General features: G+C 41.9%; 1 protein-coding gene across 3 annotated transcripts in view; it reads left to right on the top strand.

Moving 5' to 3' along the window:
* Positions 1–24725, top strand: part of KIF5C (kinesin family member 5C) — a 110018-nt gene that overhangs the window by 17305 nt on the left and 67988 nt on the right. Inside the window, exon 2 of one of the 3 annotated variants that reach the window (XM_029910567.1) lies at positions 19668–19758. The exons of 1 other annotated variant lie outside the window; for it this stretch is intronic. In XM_029910567.1, coding sequence (XP_029766427.1) covers positions 19668–19758 — 91 coding nt within the window. The remainder of the gene's footprint in view (positions 1–19667; positions 19759–24725) is intronic. One more of the 3 variants, XM_029910568.1, reaches the window with a different exon arrangement.

Here is a 24725-nt window from a genome sequence, read left to right on the forward strand (position 1 = left end):
TTTGGTAATTTATTTTAAAATACCTGTCAGCAAGTATGTCTGTAACAATATAGACAACAAAAAAAATTCAGGAAATGTTTCTTGACGAATCGATTCTTTACTAGGCACATTAATACAGAACTTGGAGTAATTCATTTAAATTACAATACAGAAACGTATTTCCCACACCCCTCAGAAGCAGTGGGCAGTGCAAAAGCTTGGGGGAGGTAAGGGAAATAATTGCTGGGAAGGAGCCTGGGAGTGAACCTGGAGGGTTGTTGGGTGTGTGTGTGTCGGGTGGGGGGGGGGATGTGAGGGGAGGAAAGTGTGGAACAGTTTTTTTTCAGGGGAGGGATTGTAAGGGAGTTGGGGAACCTCCCCCATGCAGACTCTGGCTGACTCCAGCCTCTCCCATTCAGTCATTTGCCCCTGCACCCCACTACCATTCAGCCCCTGGCTCAATGCTGTCATCCCACTAGCTCCTGCGCCCTGCCCCAGTCTGTTCCCCCACTACCCCTTCTGAACTCCAGTCTGTGTGAGGTGCCCCCCCAGCAGCCCAGTGTGCCCTGCTTTGTCTGTCCCCCCCATACTCTGTGTCTCCTCATCTGTCTCCATGGGCAGGGTGCTGTGAGGAATTCAGCTCTCCTCCTCCCTCTCTGCAGCTGGCTGCTCTGGCCTGTGAGCCAGCTGCCCTCTGTTCTGGTGCCACAGCAGCCCCTGGTGGGCAAAAGGGGTAATTGCAGCAGCTCTCTGGCAGAATCTGTTTTCTGCGGAGAAAAAAATAATCTGCGGGCAACATTAATTCTGTGTGTCTGCAGTGGAGCAGAATTCCCCCAGGAGTACTGTGTGCTAGATTTTTGGAAAGGCTTATTGAAGTGGATGTTTTCTAACTGCAGCCTGAACCACTTATTTGCCTGCTACCTTTATTGCATCAGCAGAATTGGTGAATGTCGCACCACACAGAATGGTATTTCTGCTTTTTAACCCATCTCCCTGTTTACATTGGACCTTGGCTGAAATGCAGTATTTTTATGTCCTTTGGTGTGTTCTCTACATGCTGTTCTGGCTTGATGCACCTCATAACCTGTTTAGCTTTAACAGTACTTCTGCAGTTGAATGGTTTTATGATTAAGACATTGGACAGGGACTCCGGAGATCTGGGTTTAATTCCTGGCTCTGTCACAAATAAAAAGAGCTGCTGCTTGTGGCTCTTCAGTGCAAAGATTTTAGTGACTGCTTTTTCCAGGGATGCCTGCCGGACAGAATGATTTGGAGAAGGATTTATGTAGAATGCCTTCACGGTACAAACAGGATTGATGAGCTTAATGATGCCAGTAGAGCACAGATGCTAAATTATCTGACAATCCTGGTCCTTCATGCTCTGGGAAGAAGGTTAATGTGTGAGAGACCTGACATAATGACCACCTGCACTCTGGGTGGTCTAGCTGTTCTGAGTAGCCGTATTGTGAAATCCAGATCTTCAGTGAATATCCTATGTATGCTGTGTTCTTAGTTTGGTTGCTTCTACTTCCCTAAGGAGCTACGTATTACAGCTAGTTGACCCATCCTCTCATGGGTTTATTAAGGGAGTACATATTTAGGTATTTTTTTCTCCCTGTTACTAAGATTTGGGATACCAGCATTTCCCCATCTGAGAATCTGACATCTTTGGCTAGAAAACTTGGCTGACTAGCCGCTTCTTGCATGTTTGTCCCAATTTGTTTACTGTTAATATTGTGTCGTCCTTTCCTCTTCCTCCATCTGGCAGATTCCTTCTGTTAGGTGGAGACATGCAAGAAGGCCTGGATTAGCCATGATCCTATGTTAATAGTCCTTGTTTTGATGATTGGGATTATAAGGAGGTTGATCTTGTTGCCTGATGTGGACATGGTCCTTTTTTCCATTGCTTTTTTCAGTGAGGGTGAGAAATTAAGCCTATGTTCCTTCATTTGAGTCTGAAAATAGTGTTCCAGAGGCAGTGTTCACATTGTCTACCCGAATCCCACTACCTTTGTGCCCCTAAGACTCCAGGTGCTATTAATTAATTTTGTATAATAAGAAGCTGCAGAGGAAAAGGCTGTAATGGCAAGACTATATACTGTTTGAAGGATAAGTCAGGAAATTCTACTCAGTGTGACCAGTTTTAGCAGGAAAAAAGGGGCGAGATAATATCCAGTAACTTCCTGTCAGCCTTATTGCTACACAGCAAGAGAAGAGAACATAAATATGAACATATTGTCTATGTAAGCCTTATTGCATTTTGAGTGGGTAACTGATTCACAGGAATTGTAGGCCAAAAGATCCATTTCCTGCTTTATTTATAAAGAGCAAGCCCAAGAAAGAGACTTCTAAAAGAAAACAACTCCCCAATATTTTAAATAAAATTCCAATCAATATAGGAAAATATTAGACTGTATATTTTATTTCTAATTGGCTCCACGCCATAAATATTTATCAATCTGGCAGTGAAGTCATGTTATTTTTCAATTATTCATACTGTTTATGGAATAACTGTTTGGATTACAGTAGTGCATAGTGGCTCCAGCTGAAATTAGGGTCCCATTGTACAAGGCCCAGGAGAATATATCCCTTCCTGCCCAGATAAATATGTTGACAGGTGGGTTGGCATAGGCACCTCTGTACCAACTGCTGGTCTCTCTAAGCCAGGCAGAGTCAGTGCAATCAAATTTTGGATAAAGTCACACAACTCTGGATTTCCTGACTTTTGAGTTCCTGATTTCTTAGCTTTAATGTTGCCTTAATGCTAGTGTGTGTATGTTTGGCTTTTTGGGTGGTGGTGGAAGAGCGGGAGGGGGCAGGTTCTTCATATAAAGCATAACATTTTATAATCTATCCCCCTGTTTCAGAAAACTGAAAAAATGTTGTTCTATTTCAGGCATGCTAGTTGTCTTCATGGCATGTGCTTCAAAATTAGGAGAGGAAGGTACTTCAACATTCTTGCAAGCATGAACTTTGTTTCTGCCCACCTCTAGGCTGATACTTTCAAATGAAGACTGCCCCTATTTCCTTGAAATAAGGTTGGTTATACTGAATCATTCTAAGGACTCAACCATTATATCAGGGTCCACCCCAAATTTTGCCTTTAATTTTTCCCATCAATGTGCGGAATGAATTTTGCTATGTGCACCAATATGGATGTAATGTGCGGCGGGGCTGGGGCTGAGGGGTTCGAAGTGTGGGAGGAAGCTCAGGGCTGGGGAAGAGGGTTGAGATGTGGGGGGTGAGGGCTCTGGCTGGGGGTGCAGGCTCTGGGGTGGGGCTGGGGATAAGGGGTTTGGGATGCAGGCTCTGGGGTGGGGCTGGGGAGAAAGGATGCTCCCTCCCCCCAAGCAACTCCTGGACCGGGGTAGAGCACCTCTCCTCGCAGCAGAAATCCGGGGCTGGGGCCGGGGAGAGGCGCCTTTCTCCCCGCCACAGCAGCTCCAGGGTTGGAGGAGTTAGGTGCGCGGCCCTTGGTGGTACCTTAGCGGGAACTTAGTCCACCCCTCCCTAAAGTATGAGATTTAAAAATAATAAATGTTGAGATCTTTTTATTTGCCATCTAGTTTTTGAACTTTTAGGATTCAGATTTTCAAGCTTTTTTTCCTGGAACCACAAGGGCTAGGAACCTTATATATAGAATCTGAGATTCTAATGTAATCACCTGATTCCAGATGTTGGAGCTTTAAAGACAACACCAAATATTGTGAGACTTGTGTTTAAAATCATGAGTGCTGGCAATGCTGATGACTCACCCTTAAAATCAAGGTGATCTGTTTTCTTTCTCAAATTAATGAGAGAAGATTCATCAGGAAAATATTTCTTCAGACTGAACATCAGAAGCTCATGGAATTCAAGATCATGAATAGAAGGGTCTTGACTGCCTTTTACAGGGCAGGAGCCCCACTGATCAGTGTCGTCTTGTTAGAATCAAAGTTTCCAGTGATTGACTCAATTAGTGACCACTTTGTGCCTCTCGGTTGGGCTGCTGTTCCCTTCCTTGGATTAGAAAATTGATTTGTTTAAAAAAGATGGTCATGGATGGTGTGTGAAATGTTAGGAGGAGAGTGAAGCACACAGCAGTCTAGCTGAGAACAGAATTGAAGGAAATGTAGGGTGACCAGATATCCTGATTTTTATAGGGACAGTCCTGACATTTAGGTTTTTGTCTTATATAGCGTCTCTTACCCCCCCACCCTCTGTCCTGATTTTTCACACTTGCTGTCTGGTCACCCTAAGGAAATGACAAATGAAATCGAAGTGTTGCACAGTGAGAAGAATTTAGCGATTGTGAAGCGAGAACATGATGTCCAACAGTATGTGGAACACTACACCAGAGAGATGGAAAATACAGCTTTAACAAATAGATCCTGTGTATTTCTTATTTGTCTCTTGCTCTTATACAGTGAGCTTCTAGGTACAAGTTACATTAATCAAGCTTATACCATGCTGTAATAATATTGTACACAAAGCAGAAATCAGACTGCTGCACAGTCAATGAAGGGGAATCTTCAGAAGTACCACTACAAAGAAAAACGGCTTGCATGCAATAAATAATCAAAATGTTTACACATGTATAAGTGTAATAGGATCTCTCTCTGGTTGCAGTCTTTGCTCCATCTCAAAAGAGGATTCTGCCATGAGCAGCCAGTCTTTGGATCACTTACAGAGACAGGGCAGTACCTGCTTTGATGACACTTGGGATTTGGAAAGTCTTTTGGACAATGGGATTTTAGCCCCTGGTGTAGCTGCATTGGTGTAAGCCCCTACATAAACAATTTACACCATATGTAAATAGACTGAAACCAGGTAAGCTGCATGCTAGAAGTATGTGCTTGTGCAGCTATGCTGGTGGCTAAAGGCTGAAGCTACCGTCAGAGTGCTTGCTATCTTTTATGTCCATGTATTTTTTCATGTAGTTCCCCAAGAATAGCATTATGGAGAGACGGAAGGAGGTATGCAACTGGTTGTGCTGTAATTTGCCAACATTAATTCTATTACAGTTTTTTTTTTTTAAATGAGTCTTTTAAATTGTGTTACATGCGAAGCCGCTGAGGTAGGCTGGTAATACTTAAAATTTAGAGCATAATATAAATGCTCAGAGCATTGTAAAAACATTAAATAATTGAGCCTCTCAACCCTCCTCTAAGATTGGAAATTACTTTGTGTGCCAGATGAGTTAGTATGTTCAAGTGACTTGCTTATGGCCTCACAGTGAGTCAGTCAGTGATGCAGCAGGGACTAGAATTTAGGCGTTCCTAGGCCCTAGTAACATACTCATTCCACTATTAGATCACAGGCTCTGTTGTCACGCTCTTCCTGCTACCTTGGAACACTACTTGGTTTTGACTTCTAAGAATCTACAGTTTTTTCTCATGTAGGATGGAAAAAAAACAGCTAAATGTTCCAATTTATCTAGTAATAAAATTTACTATCTGTACTTGCACGTTAACAGTAATGGGATTGTTATTGTTATGGTAGTCTGGATGTTAAACACTCAGAGTTTGTGGAAATATCTGTGTCTCAGTTACTTTGACTTGGATATATCTTCAGGTTAGCGTTGCAGAGGAAATCAGTGAGTGTGGATAACAAGCAATGCATCTCATGTGCAGAAATATATGGGCCTTTACTTTTTTTTTAATTTTTTTGAATATGGAAGTTTTATGTGCTTGTGAGTTGTGTTGGCTCAACTCCACTGCCAAAAGAGCAGGTATTGTACAGCACAGGCAGTGGGAGTGCAAGCTTCCATATGTTTTCCTTCCAATGTATGTCTACCCTGACCTGGAGGGACCATCTCGAGCAGTAAGCAACTAATTTAGCTCTCCATTCCCATTCAGGCCTTGGCTTTGCTGAGAGGGCCAAGAAGGATACTGTTTATGGGGACCAAGACTGCCATCTCATTTCATGATGACCCCTGCTGACCTGGCTTGGATTTGAATTTGTGACCTAGAATGCTCTGTATCCTATTACTAATCCCCTGAGCCATCTAGTCTCCCATAAATCTGTAAGTGATACCTTGACCCAAGATGCCAAAATGGGGTTACAATGAAGGGGTCACATACTATGGTACTGATGCTGCAGTTCTCTTCCATATGCAGAGTTGATAATCAGCAGCTCCATTTATCATTTGTGCTTCCCTAAAAGCATGTTTAATTTTTCTCAGATAGTGTTTGCCTATCTCTTGTGCTTGTATGAATGCTTTTGTAAAAAAACCTCACGTTAAATAGAGACTTTGCTCCATCTGTGGTTCATCTGAATATAACCATTTTCCATTGACTTTTTGAGAGGGCATTGTGTGTCATCTGTTGCTATTGTTATGATCTGGCTCAGAATATCTTATTAATAAATTCATTTCCATGTTGTTGTGAATAGTATAATATATCTTTAAATTTCTAGTTTTCTTTAAATGGGACTTAGAAACAATATTTGATGCTTCTCTAGTGGTTCTGCAGCAGAGTTCTTTTGTGTTTTTATAAAAAATGGAATATTAAAAGCAATGTAATTCTGTTGCCACTTCAAGTGCAAGGGGAGAATAAAGATGGCTTATTAGAGAAGCACATGTATTAGAGTGTTAGTTTCAGGCCTCTAGGGAAGGGTATTACAAACAGTAACTTCTCTTCCCCTGATCCTTCTGTAAAGCTAGGTTTTGATAGTGTCTCCAAGTTATTAATTTTACACATACAAAAACAAACATGGGAGATGAATTGGAACCCTATCTTTTAATTTTTACAACCCAATGATTCAGGAAAGCAGCCATGTCATCCTTGGCTTTTGTCCTCAAACCCAGTAAAACTTGAGTAAAGGATTGTTGGAAAAATCATGAGCCCATCTTTCATTCAAAAGTCTGCTTGGCAATGCTTTAGTTGGATGCTTACAAGGGGCCTCTCATCTTGTTGGTCCTGGAACGTCACCATTGAAGATGGAAAGCATTGAATGTGTTGAAAAAGAAAGTCAACATGTTAATTGTGGCCTGGAATAATGTGTCTAGTGTCCTTACGTGACTTTTGTTTACCTAAGGACTTCCGAATGTGGTCTGAGAGAGCATGGCTTGTCTTAAGAGCAGTTGGAAAGCAGCATTTTAAAATGTTTAGCTCAGACTGACTTTGACTGTGTTTTGTGGAAGTAAAATGAATTAGTTTGTGACTGTGTGCTGAATGGGACTGCAAATACATTCCATGTCAATAAGGGCATTTTAACCTAAAATAATACTGGCTTTTCCCCCATAATGCACTAACACAAACTAGTGGAAAACTGTGAGAACAAGTATTGGGTTGGACAGAATGTCTTGCTCTCTCCTGTAGTACTATTTCAACTGCATCTGTAGGTAAAGGAGTAAATCCAGATTCACTGATGTGTATTGGAATTGCGTCTGTTTATGCTAGTGGTTCATTTGGTACATACTGTGTGATATAGTGGCACAATATAACGGGAGAGATTTACACCTATTCTAGATGGGTGCAAACTAACATCTCAAACTCACGTGTGTGAAGAACAGGTTTCTCCTTGCAATCTCATTATGGCAAAAATTTACCCTTTTTTTGATCTGCCTTTATCTACATCTGGATTCTTAATGCAGCAGCCTTTCTGTGATTTAGGAATAAATGCCTAATTTATTGTGTGTCTGAAATATTTTTTTTTATTCTGCCTTAATTCATATAATTTAAAGGGAAAAGAGGGAGGAAGGCTGGGGGAAGCCCTTTAACCTTATGAAAGCAACTTCAGTTGGAAATTCATGATTTTAGTTCCACAGCACATGGTAAATGACCCAAATAGTGAGGTTGTGAATGTGCATTTTAAATCAGTGTTATACAGGCTCTAAATGAAATCCTTTTTCCAATTAATTATTAACATAGTTTCTTCTCTGCATGGCTTCTTCTCTGCGAAGACTAAAAATGAAGCTTAAATTAAACTGCGGAAAGATAATGCTGCTGTTCAAATGTCCATTGTTTGCTGTGAATTAATCAAGTAGTGTGTGTGTGTGTGTGTGTGTGTGTGTGTGTGAGAGAGAGAGAGAGAGAGAGAAACTGATTGTGAGGTGTTACATACATTGAAAAGTAATTAAGGCCCCCATCTGCAAGCTGTTTTGTGTGGCATTGGGGTCCCCTTGCATGATGCAGCTTGCTATATTCAGGCCAAAATTAAGATGTAGAGAAATATTATAAACTTTCTCAGAGATAAGAAATCGGGGGAGGGGGAGTTCATTTATCTGATTTACGGGTATTGGTGCTCATCACTGTAGTATCTAAGCATCTTACAAAATGAATTTATCCTTGCAAAACCCCTGTGAAGTGGGAAGTATTATGTCCCTCTTACAGCAGGAGAAATTAAAGTGCAAATAATAAGTTACGTGACTTGCCCAATGTCACAAACTTGTGACAGAACTGTAAAAGCAGCAAAGAGTCCTGTGGCACCTTATAGACTAACAGACGTACTGGAGCATGAGCATTCGTGGGTGAATACCACTTCGTCGGATGCAGACTAACACGGCTACCCCTCTGATACTTGTGACAGAACTGTGACTAGAATCCAGACCTTTTGACTTCATTCCAGTAACTTTCCCCACCAGCCCATCCTAATTCTTTGTCCATTATTGCCCTTAATATAGGCAATAGAATTCCTGATCATATCTGATAGCAAGAAGTCATCCTACTCTACTGCAGAAAGGTGGTGTTTGATACCATTCTTTTGGATTAATCCATTTGAAGCTTTACTTTGATAATTTTTAATGATAAACTTGTCCTTCTACCAAAATGCAATTAGTAAAGCTGTTCAGAACTCACCATATCACAATGAGGGCAGATAAGTGACACTTTAAGCACCAAACACATCTATCTGGGGAATCCTACAAAATGTAGTTAATTCCTTTCCTCAGGCTTCCCTGGAATTTCCCCTTCCTTCCCACTACATTTCTGTTTCCTCCATAATAGGATGGGCACTGTAGCATCCCCAGAATACCAGACATTCCAGTACTTCTGGGAATGGCATGATTGCGCCTCGCCGGAGTGATGTGTGAGGTGGGTCACACTGGCTGGGGGTGGCACGCTCTGAAAAAATAAGGTCCTCCATGCATCCACCAACTGCATGTGAAAATACCAGACAACCATATCCAGTTCTAAATTGCTACTGGACAGGGGGCAGTACTTTAGAAAACCAGGACTGTATGGCTTAAAACTGGATGAATGGCTCCCATGCTCCACAAAACAGCCTCAAAGGTCCAGTGCTGTCATGACCCTCCCTCTGGCTAATAAGGGCTGGATATTGCTCCCTGCAGAGCCCCTCAGCAGTATTCTTTGCATCTGCACAGGGAGATTGCTAAAGAGGAATGTGGGGCTTCCTTCCTTCAACATGGGTTCTATCTCAAAGGATACGTCTACACTGCAAACCGCTTTCCCTCCTCCTCCCTCCCCCCCCCCCCCCCCCCCCCCCCCCCAAAAAACAACAACAACAAAAAACAACCAAACCAACCCACTCAGGCTTGCATTATGGAGCTAAAAGTAGATGTGTGAATGCTACTGCTCAGGCTGAAGCATGGGCTCTGAGGCCTGTCAAGGGGGGTGGATCTCAGAGCCTGGGCTCCTGCCTGAGCAGTAATATGCATGCTACCATTTTAGCCCCATAGCGCGAGCCCTGCAAGCCTGAGCCAGTTTGTTTTGAACTCTGAGATTTGCTGCCATGTCTCTCTCTTTTTTTTCCCCCCCCCTTTCAGTGTAGACGTACCATAAGAGTTTTGTACTGCTGCCTGTCACCATAGTATCTGAGCACCTTCAATGTAAAATCCATAGTGATAGCGAGGTCCTGAGTGAATTTCCTGGACTCTCTCTCTCTTTCTTTCTTTTCTTTTTTTTAAAGGGGTAAAATCCCTGCTTGAGGTATAGGGCTTTTGTTGTTTGATTTCTGTTTGTTTCCGGTATTGGTTTTGTTTTTTTTTCCCCGAGGGGTGTGTGTGTGTGTGTGTTTGAATGGAGTGTCATTCTTGCTATGATGGAAAGCTGAGACTGAGAGCTGAGGGTATGTTTACACTGCAGTTAGACACCCAGGGCTGGCCCGTGCCAGCTGAGTCAGGCTTGTGGGTCTCGGGTTAAGGGGCTGTTTAATTGCAGTGTAGATGTTCAGGCTCAGGGTGCAGCCTGAGTTCTGGGACCCTCCCATCTCGAAAGGTCCTACAGCCTGGGCTCCAGGCTGAGCTCGAATGTGTACATCGCAATTATACAGCCCCTTAGCCTGAGCCCTGCGAGCCCAACTCAGCAGGCATAGGTCTTTTGCGGGTGTCTAATTGAATGGTGAAGACTGCGTGTTCTATTCACTTAGTGCATTTAGCGGTTGCTGCTGTAACCAGAGGCTTATGGAAAGGTTGGGCACTTAAAGAATTTATTTTTATCGGTTAGCTATTTAAGTTGGCTTCTTTGTATTATGAAGACTTTTTATGTTCATGCCCTAATGTTCTAAGGCATTTTCAAAGAGAACAGTTTCCAGGTCTATTACCTTAACATGAATTCAGGGGAAACTAAAACTGAGGAGTGACTTCTAGAACTTCTATTTCTAGATTGAAAACTATTCCACCATATCAACAATTTCGTGATGTAAAATTTCTTTACTCTTTGAACATGTTACAAAAGGTTAAAGATTCTTTCCGCAGAGAATGAAAGTTACAAATTGCACTGCAGCTGTGTGCTAGATTCCAGCAACCCCAGCGAAATACTCAAGTCTGCTGTGTGATCTGTCAAGCTATTTCCTGACTTGAATTGCTCTGCAGTGCCTGTTCATACGTAATTGCTTGGTCTCATTTATTTTTCAGTTGAGGATTAGGATTATCATCAGGATTTAATAGTTCATGGGAAATGCTGTTGGTGTACATTGACTGTGGTATTCCAGAGAGATTATGAGCTGAGTAATTAATTTAGTTATCTGTAAAACCTTTTCTTATACCTGTCTTTAAATCTTATTTATTGTTAGATGTATTTAACATTTTCTAATCTTTTTTTAAAATAAAGAGCAGTTATGGTCCGAAAATGTCCTGGGTAAAAAAGACACATCCTTACCCAGTACAACCGCTGGCCTCTTCCTTTTTATTTAATCAGATTTGTTTACTTTCTGAACAAATACATTTTTAACCTTCTTTTTAATTCTGCTGGCACTCTGAAGCTAACATAGCTATGGGAGAGTGAGATGGGTTCTGTTTGTTCTTGTGCATCAGCAGGAATTGTAAACTAAGATTCAATTGTAGAATCTGTATTGGTGAAAAAGAACCCATTTAGACTTTCAGATCCCAGACTGACTTCAGAGGGAAGGCTGTTAGCCCTTTCTACTTGTGAATGGAACAAATTTGATATAGCAGTCATGATGCAATCAATGTGGCCCCTACACTTAAAATTTGAGATGGCATCAAATGTAATATTTTGACACTAATATAGGCTAGGAAGATGACATGAAATAATTGTTCTCTTCTTGGCAATAATACCAGTACTAGACATAGGGTGGCTGAGTTAGATTGCGTGCCTCTGTAACAGGGTTCACGCTGCGCCCCTAGGCCCCCCTCTTCAATGAGTCAGGGACACTTCAGTCTGGTGCAACACCCATGCTCTTTTTTCTCAAAAGGTTTCCCACCACCAGTTCCCAACTATATACAGTCTTCAGAGCTACTTTGCCTACAACAGGCCTGGCCAGCAACAGACTAGGGGGCTCCCACTTCCTTCTGTGCTTGACCTTTCCCTTTTTCCCCCCTTCTCTGCCTTCCTCCCAGCCTTTATAGCCAGGCTAATAAGACTGGCAAGTGTGGCCAGTTACCAGGCAGGCACCGGGCTATTCACTCAGCCCCAATCCATTCCCCTTGATTGGGGCTGGAGTGGCAGGAGCTGATATCATTAAGGGCTTCTTAACCAGCACCTTGCCACAGCCTCTGAATACATTGCTTTCCACTCTCTATAAAACTTATGTTCTTATGTTCCCTTTCAGGCATGCGACAAGTATTCTTTTCTTGTTTGTGTTGTATGTGAATGGTGTCATTTTAAAAGTATGCATATTTGAATGATCTGAGATATTATATGTATAATGAAGTCATATGACCATCTGTTTGTACTTTCGATATCTTGGTGAATGTACTTTGCTTGATAGGTTAAACCCAGTTATACATTATTAATTTTAGCATCAACAACAATAATCTCTGACCTGAATTATCAATGATGCAGAATAATGACCAAGTTTTCTCAATAGTCATAGTGCACGCAATCCACCTGGTAAAGACGACTATGTGGTCTAAAACAGCTCTGCAGTATTCCCCTCTGAGAGGATCAAAAGGATTTAGTGCTACTAAATGATTGAGTGACAGTAACTATCAGAGTCACATCTCTGAATGCACCTCAAAGGCATTGTCTGGACTAGTGGGGGTAGGGGTGTAGGAGAGTAGTGGCCCATTTAAGAGTCCCCTCTCCCTTGGTGGTTGTGAGTGGGAGGTCACTGGGAGAGGGGGGCCCCATCACCTGAGTGGGAAGGTGGGAGGGCCATCAAAGCTCAAGTAAGCCATTGGCTCCTGCAAATGTGGGGGAGGGTATATTAAATCCTATGCTTCCAGAGTCTAGCCTGAGTCCCCTCACATGTCCAGATTAGTAGCCCAACTCTCAGGAGCTCTTTCCCAGCCTAATGGCAGTGACTACCTGCAAGAATGAAGTCACGAGTCAGAGAGATGATTCTGAAGTATAAAGCAGGCAGTGGTCTACAGTGGTAACTGCCAGTTCTTCAAATTACTAGGAATACAAGGTGGATGAAATTTGAGAGTTGGTGTTTAGAGCCAGCCAGCCAGCCATTCGGGGCAGCTAGATCTCTGGAACCTTGGTTCTTGACCAGTTTTACTTGTTGCAAAGCAACTAACATCTTGAACATTCAGGTTTACATTATGGAGGAGTTTACTTAACTTTATTTGAAGGCATGGGTTTGCCCTCTGAGTTGTTGACACTACACTGTGCATTGTCATGGCTACTGCAAGGACAGCCTCTATCAGGGTTAATAAGGGGGTCAGCAAGGAAGGATTTAGATAGGGCTTTGGAATTTGGGGATCTGCAATTGGAGGGAGAGGTTTGAAACTCTGATGGCAGCCCTCCACCTGGTGGAAGCAATTATGGAAGAACCATGACCTGAACAATAAGACTCACTGCTGGATAGTTCCCAGATGAATTAATTTACTAAAGGTGTGGTCTAATTGAGTGGTTCTCAACCAATGGTATGTGTACCCCTAGGGGTACGCAGAGCTCTTTCAGGGGGTACATTAACACATCTAGATATTTACCTAGTTTTACAACAGGCTACATAAAAAGCACTAGCAAAGTCAGTACAAACTAAAATTTCATACAGACAATGACTTGTTTACACTGCCCCATATAATATATACTGAAATGTAAATACAATATTTATATTCTATTTGATTTCTTTTATAATTATATGGTAAAAATGAGAAAGTAAGCAATTTTTCAGTAACAGTGTGCTGTGACACTTTTTTAGTTTGATTTTGTAAGCAAGTATTTTTAAGTGAGGTGAAACTTGGGGGTACGCAAGACAAATCAGACTCCTGAAAGGGGTACAGTAGTTTAGAAAGGTTGAGATCCACTGGCCTAACTAAACCACATCCCTTGCATCTTGTCCATCTTTCCATGTGTCCTGGACAAACCATCTCTTTCCCTGTTCTCGCTCTTTATGCTTGATTAGCTGAAGTGCTGCTGTTGCCCACTATCTCTAGATTTGTACATCTGGGAGCAGAGAGCTCTCAGTGAAAGGCACTTTTCTCTACTTTTCCCCTTGCTTCATTCTCGAAAACAGCAAAATAGCAATTTGCACATGCTCCATTTTAGCGGCTAAATTCCCTGAAGATTCTGTCTGCACTAGGCATGCCCCCACTCTGGAGCTGAACGGGTCTTTCTCTGCAGTTGCAGCTTTGGGCTGCTGCAGACTGTGTCAGGCCCAAGCACTTGAACTGAGAGCAGGGAGTCTCTCTCTTCTTGCTGGAGGAAGCTGCCTGATTTGAACACAGAGGGGTCAAAAGCCAGATCTGCAGGGCAGGGAGTAAGGAGCACCGATTGGGACAAGAAGCCTGGGATGGGGAACGGAAACTAAGTCTGGAAGCTGGGGGAGGCGGACTGGGGAGGGAAAATGGGACCATGAGTTGGGAGTGGGGTTGGGGACGGGGACTGGGATTGGGACTGCTTCTCCAGCTTTCCTTGAGTGGGCCCTGTGGGAGGGTGCTCTCCACCCACCCCTCACTTCTGGCCCGCAGAAATTCATCATTGGGCTCCTGCCCTGTGAGCCTCCCTGGAAACACCCAATACGCCACCTGAGCTGCCTGCGCAACATCCAGCCAGTCTGCCTCTGAGCTTAATCCAGAGAACATCTGTATATGCTCATGCTTCATAATATCCACTTCCTTGCCCTTGTGTCCTGCCCCAACACCAAGCGGCCGGACCTCTTACCACCTTAGAAGGACGAAGAACCCCAGTGGGCCAGCCTGTACTCCACTCTGGTTCTATGGCCCTCTGGGGATACTAGTTGGCAGCTCCTCTAAGGAGCCATGAACATGGGTGTGCACCTGGTGCAATTCACAAACTCCCCTAACACCCATCCCTTGTGCTGCATCTATTTAGTGTGTCAGTTTGCAGCCCTTCTTCTGGCTCCTCTAAAACCTTCTACTGAGGTTCTGGCTTCACTGTTCCCCACATCTCCTGATCTATGTTCACCCTATTTGTGGCCTTACAAAATTGCAGGACCGCCTCGTCAATCTCTTCCTGGCATTGACTAAGATGGACCTCCATCCAGGAAGAGGAAGCTGCACACGGGGCGCTCCGCAGATGCGGGGCCTATTTCTGATCCCTTGTCTGCTCGCATATCCTGGCAGAATTCCTCTGGGTAGTGTCTGACATCTTGGACACCTTTCAGGAGTGGTGGGTACTGTTTGGGATTCTCTGCTTGATGTCCCCTTCTAGTTCCTTTATTTTTCAACCTTTGACCTCATTCCCATTCCTGTTTTCTCCTTTGTCCCCCATAATCAGTTGGAACCTGTACTTAGTGGTCCCTCTGCCTTAGTTGAGGGGTAGGGCCTTTAGTTATGGGTGGGCTTAGACCTGCCTGCACAAGTACTTCAAATAGTACAGACTTTCCATCTTCAGGAAGATCTGAGAGGTCCTGCTGTATTAATTTAGATGGAATAAATGGGCCAAAAGTCCTTGCATAACCCAGTCACTGTTCAACAGTATAAAGAAGGTTTGGTATACAGAGACCTCAGCCTGCTTAATGCCATGGCAAAGACACCATTAAAAATCCTTCTAACTTTTTATTAAAGATACAGAAAAGGAGGGAAACCAGTTACAGCATTTGAAATGTAAAATATTAAGTAAGGCTTTCATTTTAACAACATCCCTTGTTCCTTTCCCTTTAGCTGGAGAGAGTTTTTAGATGGAAACCCCACGTTGTTTGACAGTCTTTTAGAGGGTATCAAGGAGGGTAATAACTGTCCTTTTGGGGAAAAGAGAAAGTTTGAGGTGGGCTGGAGCAGTTGTTGTTGCTGTTAGTCTGATCACATTTCATCCCAGGTTAGTGGTTGAGATTCATCTGGAGTTGGCAGAGGGTGGCGATATTATCTGGGTCCCCCTCTCTGCCCTGGTCTGGTCAAGTTCTCTCTTAGGATTAGGATAAAGAAGGTTCTGAGTTCCAGAAGATGGTGAAGGTAGCAGCCATGATGGTGAGGCTTGCTTCAGTAGCCTACATCTGTTCTTTTCTCTCTTCCTCAAAAAAAATTTTAAGGATGCAAAAAGGGGATGGTGATTGGAATAGCTCATCCTCTCGTTATTTATTGTCAACAAATTAGGCCTAAAGTCTGACACACCAATTTTGGTTCGTTATTTTCCAGTTCCCCATCTGTTTATATAAGCATGATTTCAACACTGTCCTTGAATTTGCTCAAGGCCTATGATCTTTGGACTAATTTAGTCTCTGTGTTGTTCTCTTGTACCTGCTTATATCATTCTTTATTGAAAATGTCTTGACCTATTTTCCATGGTAAATACCTAAGCAGGCACAAGTTATAGCCCAATTGTCACAATAATCTTGTGCAAAAAATATATGATCATGTAATTGAAAACTGTGTTATTATGCATATGCATAAAGGGTCTGAATTAAGGTTGTAGACTACCTTAATTCTTGCATTTCCTAACTTTTGAGTGCTTGGTATTGGAGTCTTAATATTCCTTTAACATAGGTTTTGTGTGTGTGTATGTTGATGTTACAAGTTAAAGTGAGCTCACATTAGTTCATTTTATAAAACATTTGCTACTTGTACCTTTTTTCACATGTGGAAAAAACAAAGCAAAGGTGTGAAGAGTTTGGAATGTTTAAAAGTATTATATAAAGGCAGGTGTGAACAACGTTACGATTAAACCTGAAAAACTGACAGGTGTGGGAGGCGCTCATGGTAGGGGATTGATGGTAGCCTAAAGAAGGGGTGTGTGGGGGATAGAGGAGTTGGAGAACCCTGTTTACACTACCTTAAATGTAATTATAACTCTTCTTAGAGAGAGTACTGTCCATTGAATTGGATATATTGGGACCCATTCTTTAATAGATCCAGAATTTGGCTACCAGTAACAGTGTTTGTTAGAGATTACTTTATACCAAAGCCCTGGATCTAAAGAGCTCCCTACTCTAGGAGTTTGAATGCTTGCTCAAACTTGTGCCTTGGGTCCATCTCTAATTTTAGTGTCTGATTTCAGGGATGCCTCATAAGGTCAGAAGTTAATGGTTCTAGACAGCTGTGATGAATCTTGCAGTCTAATTTTCCTTAGTTAGTTATTGTTGCTATTAGTATATCATTTTTGAAGCTCTCCTTTCTAAAATGCAAGTGATCATCTGGGTTGAAAATTAATGTGGTGAGATTGCTAGAAGTGATATAAAATAAATTAGCTGGCATTTTTTTCAAAAGAACTGTATGAGGTAATTTAACCTACATGGCACTTTTTGAGCTGTTTGCTCACACTCTTTTACTTTTTAGTTTGATCAATAAAACAATTTAATGTTTGTAACTTGCAGATAGTGCTTGTGAAATTTACCCTTTCAGCTGTGTACAACAAAATTATGATGGATCATCTACCTGAGTTCTTGAAGATCTCTGGCATTTTTCTTGTTGAGTGCTCATGAAAGAGCTGGATTGATTGCCCTGGAGACTGAAGTTCTCTGTGTACATGGTAACAATATGGTGCAAGGTCTGCCGTATTGCTTGGCTAATGTGCCTCAACCCTAACCTGGGGCAAATGTCTCTGTGGGTGAGAGGGTAGTTCAGGCACCATGTACATTCAGTCCTTCCTTGGGCTTTCTGCTCATGGCTTGTCTTACATGGGGAAATTAACCAGGATAGCTATTGTGGATTAAATTGAAGTGGGAAAAGATGCTCTTTTTTCTACTCAGGGAATTATTCCAGAATAGCTATAGCACTTTAAACTCACACCCTACCCTATTCCAGAATAACTTCCCAGTGTAGACAAGCCCTTAAGACAGGGATCGGCAACGTTCGGCACGCGGCTCACCAGGGTAAGCACCCTGGCGGGCCGGGCCAGTTTTATTTACCTGCTGATGCGGCAGGTTCGGCCAATCGCGGCCCCCACTGGCCGTGGTTCACCGTCCCGGGCCAATGGGGGCGGTGAGAAGCGGCGCGGGCGAGCGATGTGCTGGCCGCGGCTTCTCGTCGCCCCCATTGGCCCAGGACAGCGAACCGCGGCCAGTGGGGGCCGTGATCGGCCGAACCTGCCGCGTCAGCAGGTAAATAAAACTGGCCCGGCCCACCAGGGTGCTTACCCTGGCGAGCCGCGTGCCGAACGTTGCCGTCCCCTGCCTTAAGATATCAAAAAAGGGGATCACGCATGTGCATATGAGAGAGATGGAAACCTATTAACTAGGAACTGGATGAAGGCAACTAAATTCATTTCACATAGGCTACTTGTGATCTGTGCTTTGAGAATATACCACACATGCTTTATTGCAACAGGACTGTACATAGTTTTATGTGCCTCCAACTTTTAAAAAAAATGGTTGGTAATATATGTTCTTATCTACAGTATTTCATATCTTAAGGATGAGCTTTTTCTAATGTATTTTATATTTATCTTGCTTGTATGTGTTTTACTGTAGTTTAAGAAGTGAATGTTCAGAGTTACGGAAGTGTCAGGTACATGGTTAGCTTAAAATAAATCAGAGTGCAACAAGAAAATAGTGAGTCAAGCACAAATATTTGAACAGCTGGCTACAGATGGCAGATGTGATTGCATGATTGACAAGAGTGTGACCATTATGGCAGATTTAGCCATCAATCAGTTACTTGGAAATCCCTGTAATGCTGTTTCAGAACAAGTATTGTATTTTGGATTGGAGGTATTGCATTCTTTGGTGGAAAACGAGAGAGAGAGAGAGAGAGAGAGAGAGAGAGAGAGAGAGAGAGAGAGAGAGAGAGAGAGAGAGAAGAATTGGCTTCTGTTCTTCATGGCATTTAACTGAAGAAATCTTATTTTAAATGAAGATAGCTTAGCATTTACTTGTTTTTACTGATCTGTAAGGATGCTATCTAAGCTTCTGTCTTAAAAATTATTTACCTTTTAATGTCTTCCACATCAAAGGTTTATTTCAGGATAGCTGACATGTATTTCTTTGTAACCAATCCCATGTTGCTGCCAGAAAGAAGAAAAGCAGATTCCACTTCGTTAATGCACGTGTATCATTTTTCCACTTACTTATTCACGTCTTTTCAGTGCACCATTTGCCATGGTATTTAGAATCCATGGCTAACTTTGTTTCTGTGGTAAGATCATCCTCTGCAACCTGAGAAAATCCCAATAATAAAATCCCCAAAGCCAAATGTTTTTGTTTCATTTCATAAACATGTGCTTCACTTTGTAATCATATTTGTTTCTAGTGCACAAAAAAGCATTCATATTGTTCAAGCCAAAAATCTTTGTAATTCTTTGAGTAAAAGACTAGTCTACTAACTGGTTAGGCCTTCCACTCCTTGGCTTCTTTTCTTTGGTTACGGCTATGCTTCAACTTATTTGCATTTTCAGCACTTAGCTGAAGCCCAGCTATTTTCTTTCCAAATAATCAAAATGTGCTAACAACACTCAAGATTGATATGGGGCTGGTTAGACAGCAATGCAGGGCTTTTAAAACTGATGATAATTTGAATTAATTTGGTCTGTCTTCAGTGATCTTTACCCCTACGGTTAGAATGGTAGAAAGTTGTGATGAACTTTGACACAGATTCCTTTTCAATCATAGATTTGGGTTAGAAATATGGATCTTCTATTTTAAATTCTGGAAGAGATGGGGAAGAGCTCAGGATTACATTGGTCACATTTTAGCCCATTGTTTCCTTCCACTTTCTTTAACTTTATCCAATTCAATGAGCTAAATACATAGGAAATTTGAGGGCAACATGTGCCACTCCATATTTGCTAATGACTGGGAACAGATTTTCAGACAACACCAGATGTGTCGTTTATTCATTGTTTGTTCACTGAAATGCATCATTTCTGTTGCATTGAACATCGTCCCTAATTTAAACAGCCATGCCTTTTATCAGGGTGCCTATTAAATGGGTTCTGCCTTCTTACTGCTTTGGCTATAGGTTTTTATCATTTTCTAAAACATTACTTTGTGTTTTATTATTTCAGCAGGCAAAACCTTATGTCTTTGATAGAGTGTTACCACCAAACACGACCCAGGAACAAGTTTATAATGCCTGTGCCAAGCAGATTGTTAAAGGTAAGTGATGTCACAATTGCTCTCTATTACAGCAAATGTAAACCTTAATTTTTTTTCTGGATTTAACTATAAAAGCTGTATTGTCCCATTTATATTGGAGTTCATCCTCTGGTAGGAACCAGCTTTTAAATGAGTTTTAAAAACAATTTCTGCTAACGTGGGTTAAACACAGTTTGTTTAGTGAGTGTGGAATCATTTTAAAACACTGTCAGAAACTATTTCCTCCACTAGATAAAACAATAGGAAAGCACCTCGTCTAGAAAATGGCTTTCTAAGATTGGTTTAACATGTTTTTGTCTGCTGTACTGTGACTAAGGAAACTGTGTTTTAAACCCATGTTAGCAGGAACCTTTTTTTGAAAAGAAAAAAAAAAAAAAATCCTACAAAACAGTCGTGGAGACTGCTTTCTAAAAACTTTCCTAAATGTGGGTAGGACTATAGGACAGGGCCTGGTCACCTATCCAACTGAAGATGATAGAGTGGCTTCAAGAAAGATGAGAAACTTCAGTTTTGCTAAAAGGATGAAGATCAGCTGCTGCTGAGGTACTTTACTAGAACAATTTATGGCTTCAAAGATGTTTATTGTCTAAGAGAACACGAAGGGCTTAATTCTGCTGCTGCTTTGAGCACAGATAGCACCCATTAAAGGAAGCTAAACACACAAAAAACGTACGTCTACACTGTTGCTGGGAGTATGCCTCACAGCCCAGGTAGACAGACATGCATTAGTTCTGCTTCATCTAGTATGCTAAAAATAGCAATGTGGACTTTGAAGCATGGGCAGTGGCATGGGTTAGCCACCAGACTATGAGCATGCCTGACCCCTGGGGTCTGAGCTTGGTTGGCTAGCTTATTAGCACACTAACTCAAGTAGAGCTTGCATGTGTCTGTCTGTCTGGCCTGGGAGTCACGCTCCAAGCTGCAGTGTAGACATACCTTAGTGACGGTCAGATTGCACACCAGTATCTGGGGAAAAAAATTACTATAAGTCATTTCAGTTTTATGCTTTAACTTGAGAACCCTGAACTTATTCAACACCCTCTAAGGATGTGATCCAGAGGTGCTGAGCAATAGCAGGTGGCCATGTAGTTGTTCAGTACCTCTCAGGGTCAGCCCAGATCTGTTTCATCATGGCAAATAAGACACCAAGGCAGATGGTTGCACTTTTTGGATGCTGAAAGCACTTGACAGCCTTGCTTAAAGCTTTTTAATACTCCTTTAGGGTGTTATAAACTGTCCAGAGGTGCATCGATTTGTTGTTTAATGCAGTGTTCCTCTCAGTGTGAGGCATGCTCCCTGGGGGTGTGAAGGGCTGGCTGGGGAAGTGTGGAGCCACCTCTGTTATTCTCCAGAGTCTCCCTCCCCCCTCCCCCCAAAAATGAAAGCTGTGTCTTCAGCTGTTATGGTTGCAAAGGAAATCTTACACTCACTTCGTGTTTTGAACAGATGGATATCCATCTACCTGAGTTCATAGAGAGCCTGAAACAACAGCTCTGAGGTCTGAACTGCCTTATTCTTTTTAATGGGGTTTAACTCCGATGCCAATGATGTTGTTTTAAATGTCAACATTAACTATTTCACGGCTCAAGGTATTAAAAACAAATAAAATAAAAAAAAGTAGTATCCTGCTATGAAGATCTACACCCAAAGTTTTCCAAAGGAGGGGGCCCAATTATAGGGATTGTGTAAATTAGGAAGGGTCTGCCTTTAACAACACAATGGGAGTTGGGTTGGGGGAGTAGGGGAATGATTTTTCATTTTCCTCAACTGGGACTCAGCTTTCAAAAGCTTTTGGAAAACACTGATTGAATGCATTCCATTGAAAATATTTACTGATATTATCTTGCTGGCATCCTGGGTGCCAGACTCATTGTTTTTATGTTTAAGTAGCTTTCCAATAGTTCTCTTGCATCCTTATTCAAAATATACTCTCACAGGACCCAGTGGTTTCATTGTGATTAATATAATTGTAGAGAATGCCAGCTGGCTTAATGACTGACCGCTGGTTTCTAAAATCATGGTTATAATAATTGCATTGACAGTAGAATTTTCTAAATGAGTCCTTTTTAATAAACAGCAATAGCTAAGCCAAATTATTTTCATATCCCTATGTATATGGACCATATGAAACCATACACTTTTGTACAGAAACAATCTATGTAGTATAATAATCTAGATTTTAGAGACATTTGTTAATCTCTCCAGTGTGGTGATTTTTGTAAAATCCATTTTTTTGAAGGATTATAATAGGCCGTGGTGGGTCGTATATTCATTCTTTTTTCTTTTGTTCTATTTTCCGCCCTCCTGTTCCTTCCCACTCTGATCTGGTCTTTTATCATCAGAAAAAAGGCTTCAGCTTTTTTCCTATACAGAGAGATGATTAGGTCTGAGGTCTTTGTCTTTCATGCACTGTCCTATTGGAAGAATACTGCTGACTGAAAGGAATTAAACACCATGGTTACTAGACGTTGTTAAACTACGTGGTCGATATGTAATGGCCAACACTAGCTATTCAGTGGGCTTTGCTTTTTAGTTGTAGCAATTTTTACTGTGTATGTGCAGCCTTGGAGGAAGAGACAATGAATTGTTTTAATGATTTCTTTGTGGTAATTGCTTTTTGGGTAGTTCTCATTGAATAGCCCATTGACTGTCTCCTTCAGTTACTTGTGTACTTTTTTGAATATTTAATTATAGAATTGTAGGTGGAAGAGAAATACTGGATTATACTGCCTACCTCTAGGATAATTGATTCAACAATATTTTTAAAACTGTATATTGTTTTAGATTATATTTAATGTTTAAAAGTCTTGCCTTAGGATCTTGTATCAGATATAAATACCAGTAACCTGTTTAAACAGAATGAGCAGAATAAGCCCCCCCCCTTTTTTTTTTTTAAATTAAAAATGAATTCTGGAGGAAAGCATTTATTCTCCACAGAAAATAGGAGCACTGAAGTAATTTTTTTAAATTTAAAAACACATGCAAGAAAACTTTCATTATACAGAGTCTACAAACAGGTTTAAGGACACAAGAGGCCCTATTTTCAAGTTTAAGTGTTTCTTTTTACAGGCTATTCTTTAACACTGCTTAAAAAAAAAGAAACTGTGGAAAGGAACAGACAGACTCTGTGAGAGGGTATAAGTATGAGAGGGCTAAGTAGCAAGGACAGGAATGATAACAAAGGAGAAAAATGACTGGAATGGGCCAGAGAATGTGGTCCCATATGACCTGATCCTCAGTGGTCAGCATGTACTAATATTTACCACACCGTAATAGCTGAATGGCTGAGCTCACTGTGTCGATGGAGGGAAGCAGGGAGGGCAGGCATGTGGGTACAGGGGGATATCCTGGATTAAGGATTAGCTTCATTTGGATTTTAGAGTTTGAAGAAAAGAATAACACTTAAAATGTGTTTATAGAGACGGGTTGGGTCAGGAATTAATGATGACTCAGAAGAGGGGCACTCGAGTGTGTGTGTGTGTGTGTGTGTGTGTGTGTGTGTGTGTGTGTGTGTGTAAATGTGTACAGACCACTTCTCACTCCATGACTCTTTGCAGGAGCTGCAGTCACCAAAGGCAATATAACTGACAAAGGCCAAAGCAAAAATCTCTCTCACAAAGGAAGAGGACATTTTACGTGGAAAGCTTTCCATTGTGGAACCCTCTTTGTTTATATATTGCAGCAGAACCTTAAATGTTCTAGGCTCTATCTCAGAGTAGAGGAAGATAATTCATGTCACAGAGAGATTACAAGCCAAAAGGGCAGAAAACAGATTGAGAGAAAGGGAGAGAAAATAGAAAGTGATAAGAACCAAGTGTATATATGCGTGTGCACACATCCATCCGAATGTGGTGTGAGAGAACCTGAACCTAGAACTTTCAGGGCTGTAGTGGTCAGGACCAACCCCTTGAAGCAAATGCTGTATTTAATTTTGGAGCCAGTGAAGGTTGTATATCAATTGTGTAATATACCATTATGACATAGGGGGCACAATCCAGACTAATGAATAGCTGTGTCACCCTGCCCTGTAATCTGTGGTGCCCCTTATAATGCTTTGCTGCTGTAGCCTCCAACCTGGACGGCTCACAAACAAACAGCCTCCAGCACGTAGTCACTCCCAGATATGGCTGTGTGCTGCAGCCAGCCATGCCTTGGCTCTTACCAGCCTTGGCTATGCTGCAGGGTGACCCCAACATACCCCCAGTTCCAGCTGTTCCCCAGAAATGTATGGTCTGTACTGCCCAGCCCTCTCCTGGACATTACAAATATATTTAGTCCATTATACCTTTAAGGGAATACTATGCTATTTTATTATTTTAAATAGAGTACCCAGACACTCCAATTTAAATACAATAGATTAGATAAAACAGTAAAACAAGTTTATTAACTATAACAAGACAGATTTGTAGTATAAGTAATGAGGCATACAAGTCAGAAGTGGTTACAATAAAAATAAAATGTCTTTTAGTGCTGAACTTGACAAACTATATTAGATTCAAGCAAAGTTTCCCACCATATGCTGCAGCAGATTACTGACCAAACTCTCAGGTCAGGACTCCTCCTCCAGAGTCCAATGGCTGTTTCCTTTTGTCTTCACAGGTAAAGAGAATGAGGTGGGAAGGGAGAGAGAGAGAGGGATCTCTTGGGCTGTCTGCCCCTTCTTTTTATAGCCCTGTCCCCCCTCCCTCTCAGAAGCAGTTCCACCTGGGAGCCAAGGGGAGAGGCAGTCTGGTGAAGAAAGGAAGCTCCATGCAGTATTTTTGCTAAGATGTACATTTTTGTCCCCGCCCCCTTCCTTGCCAAAAAATGGCCACTTAGCACATCATGGTCCATCAGCCTTGTTGACACCTGGCTGAGGCGTCAGCTTGCCCTTTGTCTCTGAGGAACGGGCATAGCCTCTCCCCAGACTTATCTTGGAAACGTGCTTATGTTCATAACTTTAGAGATAATGTTATGTGTATTTTGGC

Source organism: Terrapene carolina, unplaced genomic scaffold (assembly GCF_002925995.2).
Source record: "Terrapene carolina triunguis isolate 2854851 unplaced genomic scaffold, T_m_triunguis-2.0 Scaffold62, whole genome shotgun sequence".
Lineage (NCBI taxonomy): Eukaryota > Metazoa > Chordata > Testudines > Emydidae > Terrapene > Terrapene triunguis.